This window comes from Stegodyphus dumicola, chromosome X2 (genome assembly GCF_044657685.1).
Source record: "Stegodyphus dumicola isolate Sdum_Otavi_A_Nest chromosome X2, ASM4465768v1".
NCBI classification, from domain to species: Eukaryota; Metazoa; Arthropoda; class Arachnida; order Araneae; family Eresidae; genus Stegodyphus; species Stegodyphus dumicola.
In genome coordinates, this window is record NC_140781.1 from 180,152,135 (window position 1) to 180,177,119 (window position 24,985).

General features: G+C 33.1%; 1 protein-coding gene across 2 annotated transcripts in view; it reads left to right on the plus strand.

Annotated features, from left to right (window-relative positions):
- Positions 1-24,985, plus strand: part of Gycalpha99B (guanylate cyclase 1 soluble subunit alpha 2) — a 424,202-nt gene that overhangs the window by 56,344 nt on the left and 342,873 nt on the right. For both annotated transcript variants that reach the window (XM_035359312.2, XM_085809001.1), the window contains exon 2: positions 5,276-5,510. In XM_035359312.2, the coding sequence (XP_035215203.1) occupies positions 5,283-5,510 (228 nt within the window). In that variant the 5' untranslated portion in view covers positions 5,276-5,282. The remainder of the gene's footprint in view (positions 1-5,275; positions 5,511-24,985) is intronic.

A 24,985-nucleotide genomic window follows, 5' to 3' on the forward strand; every position in this document is an offset into this window, starting at 1 on the left:
CTCCCAAATTCACTCAGGTTGGATAAAATGTACTGCATTCTAATTACTACATGATTCATATATAATTAAAACTTTTAATCCGTTAAAAATCCGCTGTATTTGTGAAATAGATTTAAATATTATTAGCATTCTCTGTGCGATAATGGTTTTGTTAGGAATTTTAATATATCCGAAATAAAAATTTATCATCTTGTAAGGTTTTTTTTACTCCCCTTTCTGCATGCCTTCGTGGTGTAACGGTAGCACACTCGGCGCGTATTCGAAACGTCCAGGTTCGTGTCCCGGCGAGGGCACTGTTCATTTCTTCAATTTCCTGATATAGAAAAAAATTCTAAATAACTCTAATGTAAAGTCATTAGGCTATTTTGAAGCAGGAAACATGAAAAATGAGCAATGCCTTCTCCGGGACACGAACCTGGACCTCTCGAATACGCGGCGAGGGTGCTATCATTATACCATGAAGGCATGCAGAAAAGAGGGAGAAAATGCTTTCTATACTCTCCCTTTTAAAGGGCGACTGCAGATTAGACAACCCAGTCGTCAAATCTTGGTGGTGAAGAAGCAGCGTCCACCACCTTTTAGTTCGGACGTCATTGTAGAGATGTTACGGTGAAACACCGAAATCTGGAAAATGTCGACTTTCACAGGTGAATGTCAACGTTCACATAGTCGCTTGGTGTATGTCCGAAATATTTTCCAAATACTCTTATTTCTGACTTACACCGGAGAATGTCGACATTCACCATGTACTAATGGTGAATGTTGAACATATACTAAGAATATTATATTTCCTTCTCCGTAATTTATTCGCACTTGAGACTCAGAATAAGAACTTAAGAACATAAGAACTTAAAACACACAGTACATTCAAAATGAGAAAGGAAAATAATAGAAGTTATAAACTTATCAAATTATGTGATTCAAATCTTATTTATTGCAACAACATTTTGAATTGCACAAGAGGCCCTTGCTTTTACAACTGCATTTATTTGTGGAACACTTCATTTTGGAATGGCAGCGTGTACATACATTCCTCTATTTTCGACCTACATCAGAGCATATCTGTGATTGTCGACATACACCGGTGAGGGGCCGAACGTACAAGAATGGAATGCAGTATTCGTTCTTTCACTGACGTATTTGATGAATGTTTACATTCTCCGGTGAAAGTCGACATTCTCCAATTTCGGTCTTTCACGGTAACAGAGCCATTAGGTTATTTTGAAGAAGGAGACTTGAAAAATGAGCAATGCCCTCGAAGGGACACGAACCTCGACCTCTTGAATGCACGCCGAATATACTATCGTTACACAGGAGGGAGAAAATACCTTATAATCTGTTTAAGCTCTCATCAAATTTGATTCTTGATAAAAGAAATTTTTAGTGCTACTTATGTTAAAGAAGGGAAAAGTAGATACAGGTATTGATAAATATTGTTCTGTTGGAGATTACTTTTTGTGAGCTAAAATGTACAAGGTATCTCGAAATGAGGTACTACAGATCAGGAGGTCATTCTGTACGTCAAGCCAAGTGAAAATGTTTCTTGAAGATACAACACAAAAGTGTTTCGTCAACCTGAGTTTTCGTCACAGCTAACTGCTAAGCAACAGCACCGCTCACTGCTTAGCAGTCAGCTGTGAAAGCTAACTGCTAAGCAGTGTGCGGTGCAGACAAAATATGCCAGGTTGAAGGAAAGTATGAATGTTTTATTGGTAGTGAATACAGAAGCTAAAATTTTATGTGAAGGAGGCTCTTATTCGATAGAGCGATATGTATGAAAGCTTGTTATAATAGATGTACTTTTTCGTATAATTTCTGTGAGTTCTGTGAATTAACTTGCTGTAGTAAGAAACCCTCCAACTCGGCTAATTAAGAGAATTTGCTGCATTCACTGTGTTCATGAATTTCCGTTGTCTTCATATTAGCTACTGATAAATATGAAGCTAACCTTATCAGGTTCAATGTTCCGCCTTACTTTCTTTGGGAACATGCACAGACCTGACTCGGAACAGGGAGCTTACTAAAGCTATGTTCAATAACTGTGGGAAGTAGACAAGATACACAGGAAGGGTATACGAAACCCTTTATTTTTCACTCTTTACAATAATTTCCGTACTTCGGAATACAGAGACCAACTACTTGTGGTCTGAACGTAAGAATATAAAAATATAACTAAACTCTAACTTAAATTTGGAATAATCAACAAGGGCCTACGTGTAAGATTGGCCGGATATTAACAGGAAGCCGTATGTAGTACAGAGAACTGTTAACACTACAATACGTTTAAAATTATCACGAGGATTAAACCGCTGGCCTGGAAGGCAAACAGCAACCGAGTAAAACTTCTAAGGCAAGCGGCCTGCTTCGACTAACTCCTTCCTCTCTCTCGCTTGGCAAAAAGCCACAACTTAAGTACTTGGCGTTCGCCAGACAAATTTTGCATAAATAAGTTAACGCTTTTAATTCTGGCCGGAAGTAGAAAATAAGAAGTGATAGTAAAGATTTAAAATAAAATAAACGTTAGCAAAACTTAAGATCCTTACAACCTTGTTGCTAATAAGTTAGTAGACATCCTACTCAGCTGCAAAATTGACATTTACTGCAGAATCGATGAAAGAAGTTTGAATTTTCTTAATTTAAAATGACTCTAAGAAACCGCGTTTGGTAGATACTATAGTATGTAAATTAATTGGGAAAAAGTGATTATTTAAAAATTATATAGATACCTTCATATAGAAGGATAATACTAAAATTAATAGGAAATAAGTCTGCCTTTGTAGCATGAGCTTAGGCACTGGTCTCTAGAATGCGCTTAGTCATTTACTAGTCTTGTACTCGTACATATGTTTTACTTCTTTACCAATAAACCACACTGCTATAGCGTTCTTAACCATGCGCTCTTCCTCTTACAATCCATTTTGTTGAGATGTTCTTTGAGAATGCAGCACAAGTTTTCAATCGTATTTAAGTCTGGTGGATTTACAGGCTAATACTAGCATAAAATTGTTTTTTCCAACAAGAACCTTCTGGCAGATTTCGAATTGTGGCATAGAGCGAAGTCAAGCTGAAATATCTCTGAAAAGGTTTTTAAGAGTGAAACAATCCTACGTTTTAAAGTTTCTGTATAGTTATATGAATTGATTATTTTGTCAACAGGAGCTCGACTTTGAGGGCCATCTGCAATGGAAAGACCCGAAAATAAAATATTTGTTTTTGTGGATATTTTACGGTTTGTTGGATATATTATTATTTTACTGATTCACATTTGCTTCGTTCAATAATTTTAGATCTTGAACCATGAACAAATAATTGAGTCTCATTACTGAAAATCATTTTTTTTCAATCATTGATTGCCCAAGATATGTATGTTTTGGTCCACAATAGAGGTTTTTGCTCTATGTTACGTATCAAAAGTTGTTTTTAATTAGCCTTCTCACCTTAATACTAGCTGTAAGAAGTCTATACCGCAGATTTGAAGGATGAATATCAATACCGATAGAAAACAGATCTCTTTCAAGATCTTAGTTGATTAAAAGTGCTATTTTCGAGTAGGAATCGATTAGAGTTTGGAGTTGCTTTCTTTATCCTTTCAAGTTAGCTCTTCCTTTCTGGAGGAAATGTTCCAGCTTCATTGGGTGTCCTCAGAATTCGAGAAATGATAGATTTCCCACCATCAACGGGGGAAACAATATTTTCTAGTCGAGAATGTGTGATTGTTAAGTGCCATAATCTTTGCTCTCTTTCTAGGCATTATATCCAGTTTTAGTACACTAAAATGAACGAATACAGAATATATTTAAAACGTATACAAAAGAAACTCCCTCTTCTCACATAAACAAACTTAAAAATAGTGCAATGATCCAAATTTATTTACTAAATCTGTTCTAAAATAGTTGAAAGTAGACATCCAGTTAGCATTAAGACAGATAAAACTTCTTTGAGGGACTGGTGACCAATTTAAAATTCTGTGAAAAAATCGCTTTGTCCCATTCCATTAATTACATTCGTGTAGGAACTGCTTTCTGTTTAAAAAGAATACAGCAGTTATGTTACATTTGCGCGAAAAAGATGCCTGATAGATTTAATTACTTTTAGGTTTTCTATTTATTATGTAAGTGCCCACTGAAGATTTTTCTGATTTAACAAAGTAAATAATTTTATCAAAATAATGCGAGGAAGTAATAATTTCCCAGACAAAGTAGAGACTGGATTAATACTTTTACTCTATAGTTTTAAAATGCGTTCATGCGTGGAATAATTCACTTGAAACTTCTTTAACGAAACAAAGATTTCTGAAATTTTACTCAATAGATATACAACTCACTTTATGTGTTAGACTACATTTCGATTCTTAATCTTGAAAAACTCAATAAGTACCTTTAAGGAAAATACAATGCCTAATCTCTGAGTGAAGCCTAAATAAACTTTCCAAATTATGTTTTGGTCCGGCCCTCAAATATGTATCACTAGAGGAATACATATGACAAATAATGACTACAAGCCACAGGCAAAAATTGGTTCCAATTGTCAAAATGTTGTGAGATTTGAAGTCTTTCACTACTATAAACGTTGACCAAATATTTGATACATGTATAGCGACTTATCGGTATGTCTGAAAATACAACATGGACATGGAAAAGGTGTAAAAGACACTTTATTGTAAGCTAAGACAGATAAATGGAAGGCACTCCTGTTGCATACAAATCCGCCAGCACTTACGACGAGAACTCAAAATAGAAATTCAAAAGTAAACCTAATTTCGATGCTAATGGCTAAAGGCTGCGCAGAGTAAATTATCGCGAAGTTGGCTCGGACTTCACCGACGTGACGTTAACTATCAGCAAGTATAATGCAAGGCCGAAGGCAGGAATTTGTTTCTTAGAACAGCAGAAATAGTAATGTGAATTTCAAGAGGGAGAACATGCTCTATCTAAAACAATCACAAACCATCACTTACATACGCGAACAAATTTGCCTTCTGGTAGGAAAATGGAAGAGAAGAGAGAGTGAAGATTCAAAACATAAAATAACTAATTAAACAAATTAAACAAACCTCACAATGTGTATAGGAAGGTAAATTAAGAATGCATGCCAAGTCAACATATTAATACGGTAACGTGAAAATATTTAGCCTGCCGTGTTGTAAAATCTTTGAATTTTTGTAGAATCAGCAGGTAACCTAAATGCTAACCAAAAGTTCATATTTAGAACTAGATTGTCTGTTTTGAGAGAAAGCGTTAAGTTAAAGCTAGATTTTTTTCCTTCTTGTGTACAGAATCGTCATGGGCATGGGCTGTCCCTTTCACTGCGCCGGAAATCGTGCTACTTCTACATTACCAACCGCAAGCAAGATGCAGGGGAAAGACAGTACAACTTCCCAACAAAAACGTGGAGAAAAATCAAAAATATACAGTCTAGCCGAAGAACATCAAGATGAAAATGAGCTACAAGAAGACCATCTGAGTTTGAAGATTCTTGCGACAGCTGTCAGTGTTCTCACTTCACCACCAGTAAGTAAATCGATTCTTATCCTAGTTTAATTTTAGACATAATTTAGAGTATTTTACGAGAAGTGTTTTACTGTAAATTATTCACATGTTAGCCTATTATGCTAATCAATTATAATTTAGGTATGACAGAAAGTTAGTGCTTCTTATATCTTTTATAGTGCTGATTTGTAATGTGATGTCCGAATTTCACCATTGCACTTTCCATGTTCTAAAACAGCACATATTGGTATTATTTGCCTAAACATTTTTAACCTTGAAACGTACAATGTCGAGCCATTTGGAGTTAAATAATTCTATTAGTGATCTTAATTTATCAAACAGACGTGTTGAAATATTGCCTTCAGGTTTAGGGATATGGAATTTCTTAGAAAAATACAAAAAATACAAAAAAAAAAAAAAAAAAAAAAAAAGTCGTTTTTATCAGAGAGAGAAATTTTTAATTTTTCCTAAAAAGGATGGTTTTATACATTGCAGATACATGGGCTCTTTGCAAAGTTTGGAGTACCAATAAAGTCATGAAGAATGAGAGCTGTTAATAGACACCGATACAAATTTAAAGTCAACTTTGAATTATAAGGAAATGATTATTCATCAGTGTTATTTGCTTACGTTGCACGTATGGGAAGTTGCTATGAAAATATGATACGTTTGCTAATGATAGAATAATTGAATTGCGCTCAAATGTGCCAAGTGTATAAGATTACTGAACACTGATGCTTGCTTCCAAATCCCATCGAACGGGCAGTCTGCATGGGTGGTTTGGTAGTTTTCTCACGTGTAACATGGATATTAGCCAGATTCGCTTAGACAATATTTAAGGAAGGCATCCCTTTCCTTACGCAGAAACTGTCGTGTGTTTTGCCATTATCAAATAAACAAAAATTGCGTGATAACCCCGTAGAGTGTTTTGTTTTGGAGAAATTTAAAATTAATAGATATTCTCCTTGGATTTTCCGTTTGGTTGTACAGAACTTGTTTTTCTGTAAATGGTACAATAACAAGGAGAAAAACTCCATTTGTTTGTAAAAAAAACTAAAACTGATTTCTCAAAAATGTTGTTTTCTAGGAACATTTCAACCAGATTTGAAAATCAGGCAGATGGTACTCTTAAGGTCAGTATTTTAAGTCTTTGTAGCAAAAAATAAGTTAAATTCGTATCTGAGCAGCCGTGCAATCATCAGATGATCCGTGCAATCATTATAAAAATGCCTATGATATGAAATCGTTACATCCTATGGTAGTAAAGGATAAATGGAGCGAAAATATAATACCAACCAGCTGCAGCAAAGTATTAATTATGCATTTCATAAAGAGGTATATAAGGTATATATAAAAGCGTACAGGGGAATCAAAAGATTCCTTAAATTTAAACTAGACTTTGGGATTTCACTTGAGTATGATTATATCTGAATTTAAATGTGTGTATATTTTACACCAATATTTCAGACAGTAATATAACCTACAGGAGGTACTGGAAGCCATCTTTGTGCAGCATATTACAAAAGCTCGCTATCTCACATTTTTATCATGCATTTTCGCGTAAATGGATTCAAGTATGGGTTCAAGACTTCTAGGCAGCTGTTGCTGCCTGCGTGTTTTAACTTCACACAGATTTGCCAGATTTTTTTAAGTTATGTGAATTATTTAGTATAAATGATTTTGTAAGTATCCTTATGACAAATAAACGATGATTGAAAGATCGGATTTAAGAAAGCTAAGTACCTTTCTCAAACTTATGCAATTTGTTTCACTACTTTAATGTTAACTTTAAACTGATTAAAAGAAATTAAAGGCGTATCAGTTAATGAACTCATACGCGCATTACATGAAACATGATGCGATCTTGAAAGAAAACTGCCAAGCCTGCAACATTATTTCTGCAAAAAATAAGAATAGTGATTGGTTCTGTGCATTAATATATAAAAGCTAACGTAATTATATATAAAATGAGCCATAAAAGAACCATAATTTATTTCATTTGTATAAAATCAATTCTTTTACCGTTATATGCACTTTTAAATATGAAGAAACTTAGAAGTGTTTGAACTTGTTACATAACTCACAAGTGTTTGCTTACAGCTCACGCAGCAGTTTCTAAAATTACTGCTTGAAGACATTTCAATGAGCCTGCATTTTTATTTTTTTTTATTTTTGCTATTTGACAAAATGCGTACGTATTTTCACAAGGACTATCACAAAAGTGGTATTAATAGTTAATACATATTAATTCATGAAGTCAGCTGTGATAATAGTCTGCATTCACTTGCATTCGAAAACCATTAAAATACCATTAAGACGATCCCAGCAGAAAAAATGCATCACTCTTCGGGTTTAAGGTTCACATCTGAATTTCAATCTGCATTTCCTTTTGCGCGTAGAGAGTGTGACGCTTTCATTTGGACACTAATCGGTTCTGAATGGCGATTAGTTTTGTGCGTTAATGTTTCAAAACTTAAATAATGCCATTTAAAATCCTCGCTAAAGGAAGCATCATTTATTTCATTTGCATAAAATCAGCTTCTACATCTGAATACACATTTTATATATGATGAAACGTACTTTCCAGCGGATGTGAAAAAATTCAAGCATAGAGTTTCAGACATTACGTTTTAAATATCTAGAATAAAAATAAAGTACCTGCGACCGGAAAAGAGTTTAATGCATTTTTAATGCAAAGGAAAGTTAAAATTTCCAATTAATGTAGCATATAAGTGTTACTTAATGAGGAAACACTGTAAAAGTTTGCGTTTGTTTTCTAACGTGTTTAGAATATCACGAAAAATGCTTTATGGTTTCGAATAGAAACAACATTATTGCTTAAAAGTAACAATTTAAAATAGAAATGTGCTTTAAAATATAAACCTCGGTATGCGAAGCTCATCTTGTTATTGACTGTTGTCTAAGTACTTGTCAACGTGTGTGTGTATGCTGTTTATGATATTTGTAAGATTAACAGTACCAAGTTTTTTTTTTTTAAAATTTGTGTAATTTAAGATTAGCTTTAAGATATAGCTATATTTACACACACTAATCACTAGACAGAAAAATTCTTTACAAAGCCGTCCTTTTTCTTAGGCATATAGCCGTCATGAACTTAATTATAAAAACGCATAAATAAATTATGAAAAACGCATTATACTCTAGCAATTTAAATAAATCCACTAGTAGCCAAGTAGTTAATATGCTAATAATTATACCTCGGAATTATACTTAGTCAGCGGAACGTTCCGAGTTCGTTACTTTTTATAATGGCCTTTATGCAGCGCAAAATTCTCAGTGAACTCTCCTTAAATCAAAATCAGGAAGCTTGAATTTTGGTGAATTTTCGAACAAAAGCTGAAGTCCCAAAAGCCTGAATTAAGAACAAGTTTTAATAAATTTCGCTAGCTTGAATTAACTATTTTCTGAATTTGTACAGGCTTAGAGCTGAGAGTTTTATTTATTTATTTATTGCATGTCTTAAGCAAAATAATTTTCATCAGGAATCGTCGTAGCATGCTTGGGTGTTTTGATGGTTGCTGTCTAGTCTAATACAATTCCCTACCTAAGTTTTTTATTACATAATTATTGTCTTTTACAGCATATCTGCTTCAAAGTAACCTTAGATTTTCACGGTTCTTTGCTACGCTAAAATGCCAAATCTTAGTTAGAAGCGTGAGGAAAAAGATGTAGCTCCGTCTAAAAAACCTTTCTAAGTGCAGGAAATACAAACTAAGTTACATGCGCCTAAACAAGCTTCGGCTCGGGTCCTAAATCTTCATGAAATACTTACGTCTAGTGAATTTAAAGCCAATAAATTAATTCAATAGAGAGAGGCACAAAACAGCATCGCAAAAGAATATATGGTATGTACAACTTGTACAACTGAGTGCCTGGACACGAGACTCTGCCTCAAATCGAAAAGTATTCGCATTTGCAAATTTTTATTTCAAATAATGTAAGTAGTATGCATACCTAAGTAGATTAATATTAATTGTTTCCTCATAGCATTTAACAGTTTATGCAACATGAGCTAAGCTGGTGAAGGAATCGGAAGTGACGAAAACTTTGGTAAGGTGTGCTGTCAATTAGTACCCGCTAAGTAATTTATAATTTATTAACTTGCTAACTGCTAGTTACAAAAATAAGTATATAAATAAAAACTAAATAAAGTAATAATTTAAGAACAGCAAATTGATCTGATCTCCTAAATCGCTTCAGTCATAGGTTTTGGAAGCAGAACTATTAATTTTGCTTTTGACTTTCTTAACAATTTCGCGCTGACTAATATGAAAACATTCAAAGTTGGAAAAATTGTAGTTCGGCACGTAATCTGTTATTACGGATATACCATAATGCATTTAAGATCTGCTTTAGAATACAGTTCTTCGCAGACTGCAGTTTTTCACTGGTTAGCCTTGCATGAATTCGCCAAACAGGGCCGGCATAGCATGGATCGCAGATAAACTAAGTAGCAGAACAGAAAGGCTGCGAAAAGCTCTCCCTCAAACTAAAAAACTCTACCTTTATATAAATTAACTAATTTGCAACTTCATGAAATAGAACTTATTAGAATTTTAATAGAATTAAATAGACTTAATAGAACTGACAAAGGTCATTAATAAATTATTTTTTATAAAGTTTTACTGGTAATTTCTCATGAAAAATATAATCTAAAAAAGAATAAAAAAGGAAGTTAAGCAACTACATGACTTTATCTATAAAAAATTTTTAAGTTAATTATGAGATTATTTTCTTTACTTTTGCTAATCTGATACTCTCATATTGAAAATTATTTCTTGTTTTGTTTAAATATTTTGTTCTGTTTCCATCTTGCGCTCACAAATCATTATGCGAATATCCATTTACAGTTATTAAAGCCTGAAAAACTCATGTCTGCGATGTTATCGTCATGCGATGACTTGTAGGAATTTTTTTTCCTCGATATTTTCGACGACAATGATTTTAAACTGCGAAGTTTTTGAACCGCTTTAATTTCGACAACGATATTTTGTACCACGACGTTTTAGAACTGCGATGTTTTTCTCTTTGCTTTATTTTTCTCCCACGATGTTTTGTTCTACGACGTTTTAGCCTTGCGTTGTTTTCTCTGCGATGTTTTTGTCCGCGAAATTTTTATCGCGATGTTTTCGGCTGCAACCAAACGTGAAAAACAAGAATCCACCAGAGATCCACGAGCTTAAGAAAAATCTGTTACAGGATGAAAATATATGACGTACGTTGTGTTAGCTAGAACTTTTGAATTCTACTCCCGTAAAAATGCAGTGCGTGAGAGTTTGAAACACGCATTATTGATTTGGGAAAAAAAAAAAAAAAAAACCGGAGCAAATGCTTACTTTATTTGCATCTTTTATAGTTTATATTCATTTTGTAGCTTTTAATTTGCATTTTGCTTTAGGCGTATTATCTATACTATATATTATTTTAGTGTTTCTTGTATAGTTTGTATTCATTCATTTTTCGGCTTTTATTTTGCATTTTGCTTTACGCGTGACATAGCATTTGTCTCCCGTCACTTTCCATCTAATTGACTTTCTTACAGTACCTTTACAATGGTTTCCCCCCTTTTACCTCATTTCCTTGATGTTCTTGGAAATTTCCCTTGCTAATTCGTCAGTCAAGTGTCCTCAAATACTTAACTTTTTTATCTAGCTTGTTAAAGACCCTTCTTGGCCCTCATTAGCAGCTTCATAATCCGTATCCTTGTGCAGGAGAAAGCATTTGCCGATTAATGGATTATATTGGCAACTAAACTAATGAAATGGCATAGTATGTAATTTTTTTCCCAGTAAATCCTAGTTAAAACTGGTTTTATGGAATACTTTTGATTGAATCATCGAAGCTTAAAATTATCAGGAATAGGTTTGGTTACTGAATTTCAGAGAACATGGGATACCAAATGCGAAGATGCCTAACTCTCTTACGCCCTCTTCTAACTGCTCAAGAGAGCTAAATGAATTCAAACAGTTTTAGCTGATCTCATTCAAAAACGGAAGTACAATTACAAATATTCATGCCTGACCCGGGATTTGGAAATGAGCCTATCGGCATAGCAGCTCCTTTCCACCAATTGTCATACTATCTGAGTAGTAACGCAACTATGAGCTATTTTCCTTGAAAACATTTTTCACGAAAACGTACACAATTCGCTTAGGCTAATTAGTTAAGGCGAAGCAACGAAGGCTATGCGATGCCCTTGTGAAGGATATTCAAAATTAAACTGAATTTTCTAGTAATGGCATTACACATAGGGTCAACTAAAAACCTCCTATGCAGCCAGTTCATTCACTTGGGTTCGAACCTGAATCGAACTAACAGTTTTCAGCGGTTTTACTGCTCGAGTACTGGTAGCACCTTTTTTTTTTTTAGGAAAAGAAATATGCTTTACACTAGTTTGTCACAACTACATATGTTTCTTATTCCCAATTCTCGTTTACTCCTTAGTTGGAATTTTAATAACTGAAGTGAGTGTTCTCTTATATTACTTTAGTAAATATTATAGTGACAGTAGTCTCACGAGAGAGGATTAAATGATTAGAGCTACCGGCCGTTAATTAGCGCCGAGACACCTTACTGTAGAGAACTGCTTTGAGATCTAATTATGCGGATATCCGAGAATCGTTTCCAGGTAATACAGATAAGCTATCTTTGAGGGAATATTTTGATTGATGCTCTGAGTAAATGATACTTTAAGAGTAAGCAGTAATTAAATTCTCTTTTGCTAGATTTAATTGTCTTCAAGGCTGTATTCTATTACTTTACTCCAACATTTTGTTTTGATGATAGCTATCATATTAGTATGTTAAGCAGAAATAGTTATTTGACTGTCAATGTGAATTTAAACTTTCGTTTTGATCAGGAACGGATTTAAATAAAGCAAATTTAACTTGGGATTCGAACCATTATTATTAGTTAAACACAAATGAATTCCAACATTTGTGCTTAGGTTCATGCTAGAACCAAAATTACGTGTAAATAGATCAGTAATTTTCAGATTAACATGAGTCTGCAATTATTAGAGATGCTTTTAATGTATTTGTAACCTGAATTCCCCTCTCCTTGTTTACAGCCTTTAAATACTTACCATGAGAAATAACTAACATTGCTATTTTTTAACACGAATGTCATTTCCTTGCAGAAGTAATTTAAAAAAAATGTATGTAGCATGTACGTCAGATAAAATTTGCACAGCATTTTTATGAAAAAATATTCTTTCCCAGTTTTTGGGTATTCTTGCAAAATATATGTACCAGAAAAATATTACATATGCCCTCTATCACAGCATAACGATTTCAATGCATATTTAAAAATATTCTTTAATTTATTGGTAGGAAATTTAGAAATAGGCATATAAATGTTTAGAGATTCGTTTACGTTATTTATTACTTTTATAAAAATATAATTATATACTTATCAATATTCTACCTGCAGACCAGACATTCAGTAGACGAAGTTTAAAGCACGAAGCTCTTTTAATTTTGCATAGATTCTGATTCCGACGGTTAAATTATTCTTCTGTATGAGTTTTAAATGCTTTTTGCATGTGTAACCTGCTGAGGGACTTAGGAAGCTTTCCACGAAGGCATTTCGTTTCGTAAGCAAGTAACCTTTGCTTTGCCTTAACCAAAACAAATCATTTAATTGAACAGAATGAAAATGAGCGTAAAGAAAAGCACAATAAAATTTGCGCTAAAAGTCTGTTGTAGTCTTAAAGATTTTAAAATCAGTTCCAGTCGGAAACATTGTATCACTATGCATTATAAATAAGTGCAGGTCTTCGTACTGAAGATTTGTGAATGTTATCGGTAATCCCAGAATTATGTTTCCATGAAAATGTGGTCAGTTTGTAACATTACACGAAATGCATCCTAATATATTCTAATCTGCATCCTAATATATAGAATATTATTATATTACTAGTAGTAATGCCTTTATGATCTTTTTTTCAGATTTATGAAAGTATTTTATTTCTCGTAAATTAAACTAATAAAACCACCAAGTCAAATAGGCAGATTGGATTCAAATTATGTCATTTAGTAATATTCGATATATTAAGTGATAATGAACTTGTCGTTTTCAATATTATCTTTTATTACATGCTGTAAAAATATTATTGTGAATGAAAACATGTTAGATGAATCTTTTTCTGCATCTAGCTAAGGATGAAAGAAGGTTTAAATACAGGATTACTCAATCTAAAAGGACAAAAGTAAAGGAGAATGACCAATATAATTGATGATTCAGTTTTCAGAGAAATGATATGAATATATAGAGATGTAAGTCAGTTGGATGGTGCGTATCAGCTTGGTTTTTGATACTCACCAACGGGTTTATAATCCCTTTTTATCGTGTTGTTACCTCAGTGTATCGGAATTGCCGTTCCAACAGATATGTTTGTCTGAACTGTTGTCTTGGCGATCGAACAATTACTTAGACACGTATTCCACTGAAATCAAATCTGAGGAGAACAATATATCTCATTGTCTTGTTGAAGGAAAGCATTTCAAGAGGGGAATGTTGTTGTTCTGCTATGATATTTAAGTAAGTGGGTATAAAAAATTTCTTGATATAAAACTTTCCAGTAAAACACTGAGTAAGGAATTGCATATTCTACGGCGTATTGGTGTGCCGACAGTTTACTAATCTGGAAAGCTTACTAATCTGAATCTCCATATACTACGTATGAAAAGAAAATCGTATTTTCAGGTGACATTTTTCAGTTATTCGAGATTCAGTTTTAATGCTTCTGGGCTCACATCAATTCACCAACTTTAGTACTCATGCTAAGAGCGCTAAGTGCTAAGCAGTTCTAGTATTAGCTGAACTCGACATATGGCATGTGAGAATTCGTTATATGGTATACGTTATTCGTGTTATCTGCATTAAAATTATTGGCGATTTGATCATAGTACTTCTTATGTTGCTCATCTTAAAAATAGATTAGTCGTTGCAGATCGGTGATTTGTGATCATTTCTATTCCGATCGCGTTTTAAAAATGCTATCAAAATTTATATCTGAATACCAAAGAATAACACTAATTAAAAAGGTTCTTAGCAGCAGCATTTATTTACACATTTTAGCAAATTGACATAATGATTCAGTTCTTTGATGTATGCATATTGTATTGTGATGACGAGAATATTCTGTTTGTCAGAGTAACTACTTAATTCGAAGAATAAGTTCTTGAAAATTGGCATTGGTGAAAATATTTACAAGCAATAAATCAGAATAATTTAATTGCATCAGAGGTTAGTCTGTGGTCTGAATGAAGCTAAAAAACAAAGTTACACAAGTTACGTTAAAACAACCACAGAAAACTGCAAAAAGAATTCATAAAAATATATCTGTCACTAGCATTGATATTTGAATTGCTTAAAAATATCGAAAAATTCAGAATATTGTATTGGATTTAGGAAAGCATGATTATTAAGTTCCTGTTTAAGGAGAAGAATGCTATGTAGCTTCTGACAGGCCTTCGGATGAACTTTTAACTGTTACTGAGTTCGAAGAAAAGAAGTGAAAATCTTAATTGTTGCTAAATAAGCACTAAAGCTTAATACTGCAGAGAAATAGCAAGATCAATTTGTTAAAGCATTCGAATTGATTGAATTACATTGTTATATCTCACTCTTCTAAAATAGGATTCTGAGTGAGTACTGACAAGGTTAAATAAAGAAAAATGTGTTTCTCACTATTCGAACTTCTATCTATTAAATTCGAATAAAAACGTACTTGTGAAAAGACTACTTGAGCTACTTGAAATTCAATTAAATAACTGCAGGGAATGAAAAGGTAACTCTTCTTCTGAGATCAATTTTTAGAGAAGTAGCCCTTCAACGTGGAGTTAACAATGCCCTCAGCGTGGAGTTGCTTATTTATTTGCGTTATACAAGGAATATAAATTTCAATTACTGAGGACATTTTAATACCACTGTTAAGAGAAAATAGTAATTCGTAGAGAAATATTCATGAGATTAATGTGGCATCAAAATAATATAATATTTTATTCCTTACCAAATGATAGTGCTGTATCCAATTCTTGATACCGCCTTTTAAAAATCCATATTGCAATGCACACAAACTAAATCATTCTAGAATGGATAAAGATTAATTCTTAGCATGTAGCAATATTCTTAGCATGTTGCATGTAGCAATACATGTTAGCATGTAGCAATATCACGACGATAGCAGGAAGTTTATATAACTAAACCATTGTATACAATTTAGCTAGCTATTTCTTCTATCTGCAAGTATTAAATCTAAATAACTTTCTCAGTTGGAGTATATGTTGTTTCTGTACTTCCAGACCCAAGATATCAGGATAGGATATGGAGATAACGAAAGGTTGACGAGAGTTCAATTTTTGCAGACCCAAAGTTGAAATTATGATTAAATTTTTAACTACGATATTAAATAATTAAATTCTCCAAAAATTAAAGTCAGAAATGGAACCTTTGAGAATCAAATCATGGATTTTTATTGATAGGTGAGAAAATTTCCTGAAAATTGAACTTCTGGGCAATCCGTTCAATTTTATAAGTGATAGATGGTTGAAAAGGAAGCACGATAAGATTATTAATGTTACTTTTCATACAGCGGGATGTCTTCTTTGGGTGTAAGCTGAAAATGTTTTAAAGACATTATCAATGACCACGGGAGAAAATCCTCTGTCAAAGCAACTGATCTCAAATTAATTGAGTTCATTAGCGAGCAAAGGTTCTTAAGAACAAACTTCGAAAGCTCAATAAAATTTATATTGTTTAGTTAATGACGCTAAATCACATCCAGTCCTTTCTAACGCTATAAAAATTCTATTAACTTAATTTTTAAATTTCGTTAAAATTTTTGCCGACAGATTGCGCTACTTTCTCGTTAGCTTTACTGCCGTAGTTTATAAATACGACGTCTACGCCCGCTGCTTTTCCAGTCTCGCAGACTTCTTTCCTTCTGATGAAGAGGGACCTGTACCTGTATGCCCTCGAAATTGATTGAGTTTTTGACTACAGCTACGATAAACACAATGCTGTTGCGCTGCTAATTTTATGAATTTTATGTTGCACTTTGGCGTCATGTCTTTCTTCCGTTTTAATTAAGATTTCTTTTATTCTTTCTTTTAAGACTTTTCAAATACTACTGTGATTTTAAAGCAAAAAAGTCTTTTGAATTCTATATAAAATCACCTTTAAAATTATGTGCAAGTTATTAAATTTAAAATAAAATCGAATTTACTAATGTAATCATATGCTCAAAATGCATGTTTTCAAGACGTACCGTAGAACGTTTCATTAAGCTGTAGCTATACGTATGCACGGTCGTAAGTTTTACACTTATTTTTCAATATATTTATGCCACCGATGTAATATTTACACTATTGTGTACTAGAAAAGCATTACAAATATTATGTTTACACTGTGAACAATTTGGCTGAATCGGACGATTTATTTTTAATTAGAGGGCAGAAAACGATGAATTAAAAAAAAAAAAAAAGGTGACGCTTTGTACGTAGGGAAGTATTTTTAAAAAGAGAATTTATGCCTTTCGAAATAACAATACATAACCATAAGGCATATTCCTTTACGTCACAAATACTTTCTTCTAATATTTATGGTTAGAAATTATACAAGAGAATATTTCTTCAATTTATTTGGAGGAAAATGTTCGCTATGTACTGTCTTTAATAACGTGCAAGAAAAGACATGCATAGTAGTTAGGTTGATTTACATACCATAACGTCATATACAGTGAAAATACAGATAGATAACTGTTAAACAAGACATATTTAGAACTAGCTCTCCGTAGAAAGAAATATTAGATGAATCATAACCGAATATGATACAAATAAACATTCCTGCGTCTAGGTTTAAATTTTGGGAAGAAAAGCGATCAGTAGATGCTATCTTAAGCTACTTCAGAATGAAAATCTTGAAATGCTGTTTGGGGTATATGTAGCTCGACTGCTTTTCAGCATTTTATAAATATGGGCTGCTGTCACAACAGAAAGACTCGGATGTTGATTATAGAATTTCACTGTTTACTTAACACAGCAGAAACACTTTAAAATATGCAGTCTTATCTATAAGATTCCAGTCTAATACCTGAAGTGTGTTTAAAAGAGAACATCAATTTAAACTTCTTTCAAGTACTCGTATCAATTATTTTGAGAAAATCATTTTGAGAAAGCTTTGCTCAGTCCGTAGTAGGTAAACTAAGCAATGGAAATTGAAATTTATTGTATTATATAAAATAGTTACTCGTATTTATGTATAGTGCGTGAAGAATTAAAGAGTAGAAATTTTAGCGAATTATAAGTAAAAAAATATACCAATATTATGCTGCTCTTTGAAATGAAAGAAATGCTAATAGACAGTAGAAGTAGAGACATTAGGTATTTTTTTGGAAGTGGAAAAGATGAAAAATTAGCAAGCGCCTTCGCCGAGAATCTAACCACGGACCTCTGGAATACCGGCCCAGCGTGCAGGAACCACTACACCACGCTAGGAAAGTGGGAGAAATACTTTATATACTCCCCTTTTTAAAGGGCGACTGGGGTATTTAGGCGACCCAATCGCCAAATTCTGGGGGAGGAGAATCATCATCCAACACTCTTTTAGTTCGGGCGCCACTGTAGAGACATTAAGACATTTTTGGAAGCAGAAGAGATGAAAATTTAGCAAACGCCTTCCCCGAGAATCAAACCACGGACCTCTGGAGTACCGGCCCAGCGTGCAGGAACCACTACACCACGAAGCCATGCTAGGAAAGTGGAAGAAATACCTTATAGTGCTATTAAACGAAAACAAGCATATTATATTTCGATTAATACTAGATTTACAGCAGCCAAGATACCTCTAAACAATGTATTAATTCATGCGTGGTTCCGATTTTCGGCCATTTAAAGCACTACTTGGTATGATATGATTGCGAGGTTTTTTAAATGCAATACGAATACGATCTGATTTCCTTTAAAAACCACCACTAGTTCAATTTAAAAAAAATTTAAAAAGTGAAAAATATAGGTATACATGATGACAATCTATAGAAAAACTGTAAAATATTATTGTTATTATTGGGTTTTATTTTTGAAGCCGATAATAGAGCACAGTTAGCGATTACGTAAAGGAGGTGGAAAAAAGTGGTATATTGCATTCTAGATAGCCGATCGATAATATTTAAACTCTTTTTATAACTGATATATATTTGATTTATACGTAGCATTTTTATAACATGCAGTTTTAAAGAAAACACAGACCTTTCTGGAAAAACAAGTTAATTTTTCTCTTTATTTCTTATCTATGTCTTATATTATGTCTGAATACAATTTTGTAAAATTTTATATCGGTAATGGTAATTCAATTCGTTTTTGTTTTTGTTTGATAATATGCCTTTTAATCCGAGCAATGTGCAAAATCTGAGGACAACTATGCGCGCACAGATGGGTACATGTGTTGCTTCCACCATGAGCGAAGATAATTCACGAACGCAGTTACTGATTTCAGTCCCTCTGCGTACACGACGAAGCGAGAAGAATTCGACAGCTTCTGTGCTTTCCTATCTATTGTGAAAATGATTTGCCAGCCTCCTCAGGCAAAGTTTGATGGCAGGTTGCTCCGGGCAGAGAGTTGAGTTCCTAAAATGGATCCTACTGTGAAATTAAACCTGCCTTCTCCGTCAAAAGAGTGAAGGGGACATTCAATTACAAAGTCTTTAATCAGACAAAGCAATTTCATAAATTCGACTGATTAATCCAAGCAGAGCTTAGACGAATTTTTATATGTATTCAAAATAATACACTTTAAATAATTTCTGTAAATTTTCCGAAAGAACATTTTTATTATAAAAGCATGCCTGTGATATCTAATAGATATATTTTTATGCTTAGACATATTTATAAAAGCAAACTGGAGATTTATATTAAAACCTTTTTGAGATATGCGATATCTAAACACTCAAACTCTTGGTGATACTTTCAAATTTGGTGTTAAATTAAAAGCGATGCTGGTATGATAGTAAGCTGGTATAAAGTAATACAAATCAAAACTCCTGCTAATTTATAACGTTAAGTTTCACATTATTAATAATAGTTTTTATCTCTTACATTAAACATTAATCAAAGACGTTTTAATATGATAAGCTTCAATGAGAAAAAGAATTCTATACTTTAATTTAAAATGATATGAACTTAGTAATAAATAGGAAGAATTTAATGTATTTTTCAAATTTGGATAGATAGTGCTAAATTTTCATGTACAGAATATGGAAACACGCATCTATTATATTTGAAAGCATAGATATTAGCTCACTTCTTCCTCTCCAAATGACGTTTTCTTTTGCGGTTTTATACATGAAATTTATATCTTATAAACAATTTTTATTGCAAAGGCACTTGATTATACATCACTCGCCATCATGGATCTTTTAAGCATGAGACTGGAGTTTGAAAAAAAAAAAGAAATATCAAGAAGCCAAAACAATAATTAACCTCATTGCAATAATAATAACTGCATCAAAACTGGGAAATGGAATAACAAATGATTATATAAAACATTATTATTAATAATATAATGGAGAAGAAGAAGAGGAGGAGGAAGAAAACTGTCAATCTCAAAATTCTGGTTGCACCACATACACAAGGGTCTGTTATACTGTATATACCAACGCGATACACATGTTTAGCGAGGCAATCCTGCTCGGTGTCCAAACGAAATGTCACAAATGCGATGGATCTGGGAGAGTCTGGATATTACAAATCACATCCCTCCACTTCTTATTCTTAATTTCTTCAAGTAATTTAACCTCAAGGTACTTTTTACTATTCTTTTCACTGATGTAAATGGTACCCCACTATTATTTGATTGCAGGATTTCAGTTCCTTTTTTTGTTAGTTTATCATCCCACTCATTACCAGTAATTCTAGCTAGAGCCGGGATCCACTGTAAGACAACAGTCATATCCTTTGAGGCTAGAAGATAGAGAGTTCTTCCTCAAGATTCATAACTTTTTAATTTCGCGACATTATATGCAGAAATCGCTTGAATGGCTGAAAGGGGAATCTGAAAAAATAATATTAATAATAATAATAATCTATCTACTTTGAGTTGAATTGTTCTAACAATAATTAGTTCCGTTGCAATTTTAATTGCCTCCAGTTCTCCATCGAAATTGGTCCAAAATTCACCAAAGGGAAGAATATAATGCAAAAAGCTCTGAATACACGCCATCTTAAACTTTGTTGAGTATTTTTGATCCATCAGTATACGTGTGAAGCCAATTAGTCTTTGGATACCTGGAGTAAATTGTCTTCGCAGCAGCTGCTTTTAGTTCACGACCAATTGATGATGATTTTCTTACATTAAAATAACATTCAACTCTATCAGATCCTAGGTGAACAGAATTTGCTATTTTCAACAATTCGTCTGTGCGAACATACAGGAGAGAGTAGTCCGAATTCAGTTTTTAAATCTTTCTGCAAAAATCCATCCTAATTCTTCAATATTCTATGTCTAGAGATATCATAATGTCTCCATAACTCTGTCGATGTAATCTGATTAATTTCTCAAATAGTATTAATGCTCTCCCTGAAGAATTTTTTCCAATGTTTATTACCTGTGAGGGGAAGCATTACCTGTATTGGAGTAGTATTTACAGTTCCAGTAACAAGCCTCTGGGTCTCATTTTGAAAGACTTTAAGTTTGAAATGGTTATATTGCTACACGTAATCAGGGCTTCACAACAATAGTAAATTAATGGCTTGGTGGTACAAATTATGTGTTTTGTTTAAAGTTTCTCTTCCATAACCACCATTTTATCCTCTGATTCTTTTAATCACCTTTAGACTTTTTCGAGCTCTATCTCAACCAATATATCTACATCAAGACAGCGTTTTGTTAAACTTCACTCCTAAATAAATAGCTTCCTTCGTAATCTTATGAACATAAAAGTAATATAAAAGTAGATATAGAACTTGCGCAAAATTCAAAAGTTTAATTAGTAAATAAGTTTAATTTCAATTAACTTAGAAAGAAAAGCGAACCAACTGGATACGTTGCTGTATGGGGTTTCAAGCGTAAAAGACACTTTTCGTTAAAATTTGATTACGCCGACGCATGCAATGTTATCCGTTAACGCGAGGGATGCCCCGCGGAGGACGTATGAGAAAGAATTTTCCGTATCCACGTTACACATGGGGGAAACCAAAAAAAAAAAACGCCCATGCAGCCAGCACGTTAAGCGGGATTGGAACTCTGGACCTAACTACCATTGTTCGGCCACATATGGGCCGTAAAAACACACTTGTCGCAGTAGCAAAAAAAAATTCTTTTTTCCTCATTGCTATAACGAGTATAGTTAAAGACACAATTTGGAGAACATATCCCTCGCAACTCATTGTCATAGAACAGACTGGTGATCCTATCATCGTTGCCACAGACCCACCATCCATACCTGTATACAAATAAAAATCGTACATATGGAAATTTAGCTGGTTTACTGAAAATGGATATTATGGAAGATCGTATTTACGAAACTATAAAAATATTATATATATCGCCAATACTTTTAAAATATGTAATTACTTAGTAATGAAAATTATTAGGAACTTGATAATATTAAACGTGACCGATATTTTCTCTGAGAATGTTGAAAACATGGAGAAACGTGGTATTTCCTTAAGTTAATAAGAATCATTACGTCCCGCTAACCTATTGTTACGGATTTTATAATTATTTAGCTATTTTTAGTAGAACTGTAATTCAAATTGTTTTATTTTCCCGTGCAGTGCAGTTCGTGACGAGTCTTAAGAGAAAGCTACGCCGAAAAAGTACAAATACAGGAGCACGCTTATTTAATAAATAGATATCTCGTAATTTATATTTAAATTGAATAAATGCAATTGTTAGATGTAATTGTAATTCTTCTCTTTTGCTTTCTAGAAACCTCAAGAAAATAGAATTTAAAATAATATTCTTGTGCATGATTAAAAAGCTTTAAAAAGAGGGAGGAAAAAATCTCAGTTTAGTTGTTTTAGTGAGCTGTTGTTGTTTACTTAGCTGCAGTAAATTCTGAGATCGGATTAGCTTCCTCTGCGCTTTGAATTGCTTTCTATTTAACGTTTTAGTAGTTTAAAATATAATTACTGTGTGATATTGTACGAATATCTGTGAGGGAAAAATTTCAGCATTTTGTTTTATTTTTTGTGATAAGAATAAATTTTGTTAACGTTTCATCGGACTTGTGCATTCAGTCTATTGCAAAACAGTACGCACGTAACACTATATACATAACAGATGTAATGTTTTCACCCCCAAAATTCAATAGAGAGGTATAATCATTAATTAGGGTACCCGTAGCACGTGTTTACTATTTTTAGATCGATAATCTGTCTGTGTGTACGTGTGTGACGATATTTTCATCCACGATAACTATTTTCTGAAACTTCCAAAAATGTTTTATTCCTTATTTCAGCTGTCTATATTCATATATTGATTTGATTAAATTTTGGACGAAACTGGACAACCGGAAATGGTACTTTCCTTGAAGCCCATAAAGGCCTGTTAACTCTAGTGGGATTTTGAGCCGAAAAACTCGCATCATCGAGAACATGAATTGTCTTAAAAGGAAAAACGGTACTCACTATTACCTCCGGCCAACCTTATATATGTTACCGGCAAAGTATGAAACGCCGACATTCTATAGAATGCCAAGTATATAATGCCGAATGTTTTTAGGCAAAGTATGAAAAATGAGAATTATTACACACTTTCCCTAACCATTGTATATGATACCTAGGCATTCTATAGAATGACATGTGCTTATTTGGGCAAAATATGAAAAAAGGTAATGATAAGGCTATTACTTAAAAGACGTTAATTCCTCAAAAAAAAATACAAATGTTATTCTGAAAAATTAATGAAAGAATGCCATTAAAACATGCTACTCAAAATACGTAAACAAATAGTGAGATGATCTTGATATAACATAATAAATTTGTATTTTCCAACTGGCTGAGACTGGGAATACGTAAGATCTACCTGACAGCGTAAATTAAATTCAGAAACAGTCATAAAATTAACAACAATGCTCTTTTTAATACCTTTTTGTTTTTTTTTTCTGGCAGGGCTCACAAAAGTGGTTGTACAGTTCAATATCATTGCGTGTAACGTTTTTGTATTTGGGTTGAATGTTCTTTCAAAATTCTGTCACGTCGTCCGTGTCCAGTACTCAAATGAGTTTTCATGGAGTACGGGAAATAACTCAGCGTCAGTGACGTAATCTATATAGTACCAAAGGCTTTCTTTAACAGGATTAATGAATGTAGTTTTGTTTTCCACAAACATGATATCCTAGCGATTCAACGACTAGTAGTCCTGCGGTTCCTTCTTAGTAGTCATTTTGCCCTTTCTACTTCATTTATTAACTTTTGATAAGTAGTTTCTGTTCTTCGAAACTTATCGAAAATGTATTTCATATTTCGCCAGTTTAGCATTTTGCATTCTATAGATTGCTTAGGAAATGTGTGAAGTATGAATCGATTCATATACTGGCGGGTAGGTTTAGGCATTCTATAGAATGCTGGATTTCAAACTTTGCCTGTAACATATACATTGGGAAAGGTGGTATGTTTTAGGTCCAAAAGAATCTGTAATGAGCTTTCAGCAAATAAGCACGAATTAATGTTCCCCAAGATGTTTTTACAATGATGTTTGTCTGTCTGTGAGTCTGCATGTGTTTATGTTTGGATGTCTGCATTTTTTATCAACAATAACTCTTTTATGAAACTTCTAATTAATTTTTATTTTCCAAATTTAAGCTTTCTAAGTTCATATAAACGGCTGATTGGATTTTGTGTAAAACGGGACAACCGGAAGTGAAATTTTACAGGAAACCCATAAGAGTCTTTAGAGAACAAGCGGAAGTGGTACTTTACTTGAAGCCTGTAACAATTTTTAATGAAAAGCTATATTAAAATATAATCGAAAACTTTCCGATTTTAGTGGTTAAAACCTTTATATCGAGGGAATCAACATACTAGAATTTGGCTAAAATTGATAAACCGAAATTGATACTTTACTTGAAGCCCTAACAAACTTTCGTAAAAAAATGTTATGAGATAATCCAAAACTTCACAGATATGTTATTTAAAAAAGGTATGTCTTTCCGAACAGTATATTGCATTTCTAAGCATTAAATATACTTTTGGAATTAAGCAATCCACCGAGAATAAGCTGATTCTGAAAACGAGCTCTATTTGAGACGATGTAAAGCTGTTAAATGTATTAATCTCAATACTGAATGTTTTCGTTTCGTTTTTACGTTGAAACTCTTCTAAAATAAAAGAATGCTGCCAAAAAATGTTACACTGTGTATTATTTTTAAAGAAATAATAGTGCTACGAATTTTGTACATAGATAGATGCTTTTAATGCAGTCATTCGTGAAACTGTTGTATTTTGCTGCGGAATGTAACATGAAAAATCTAA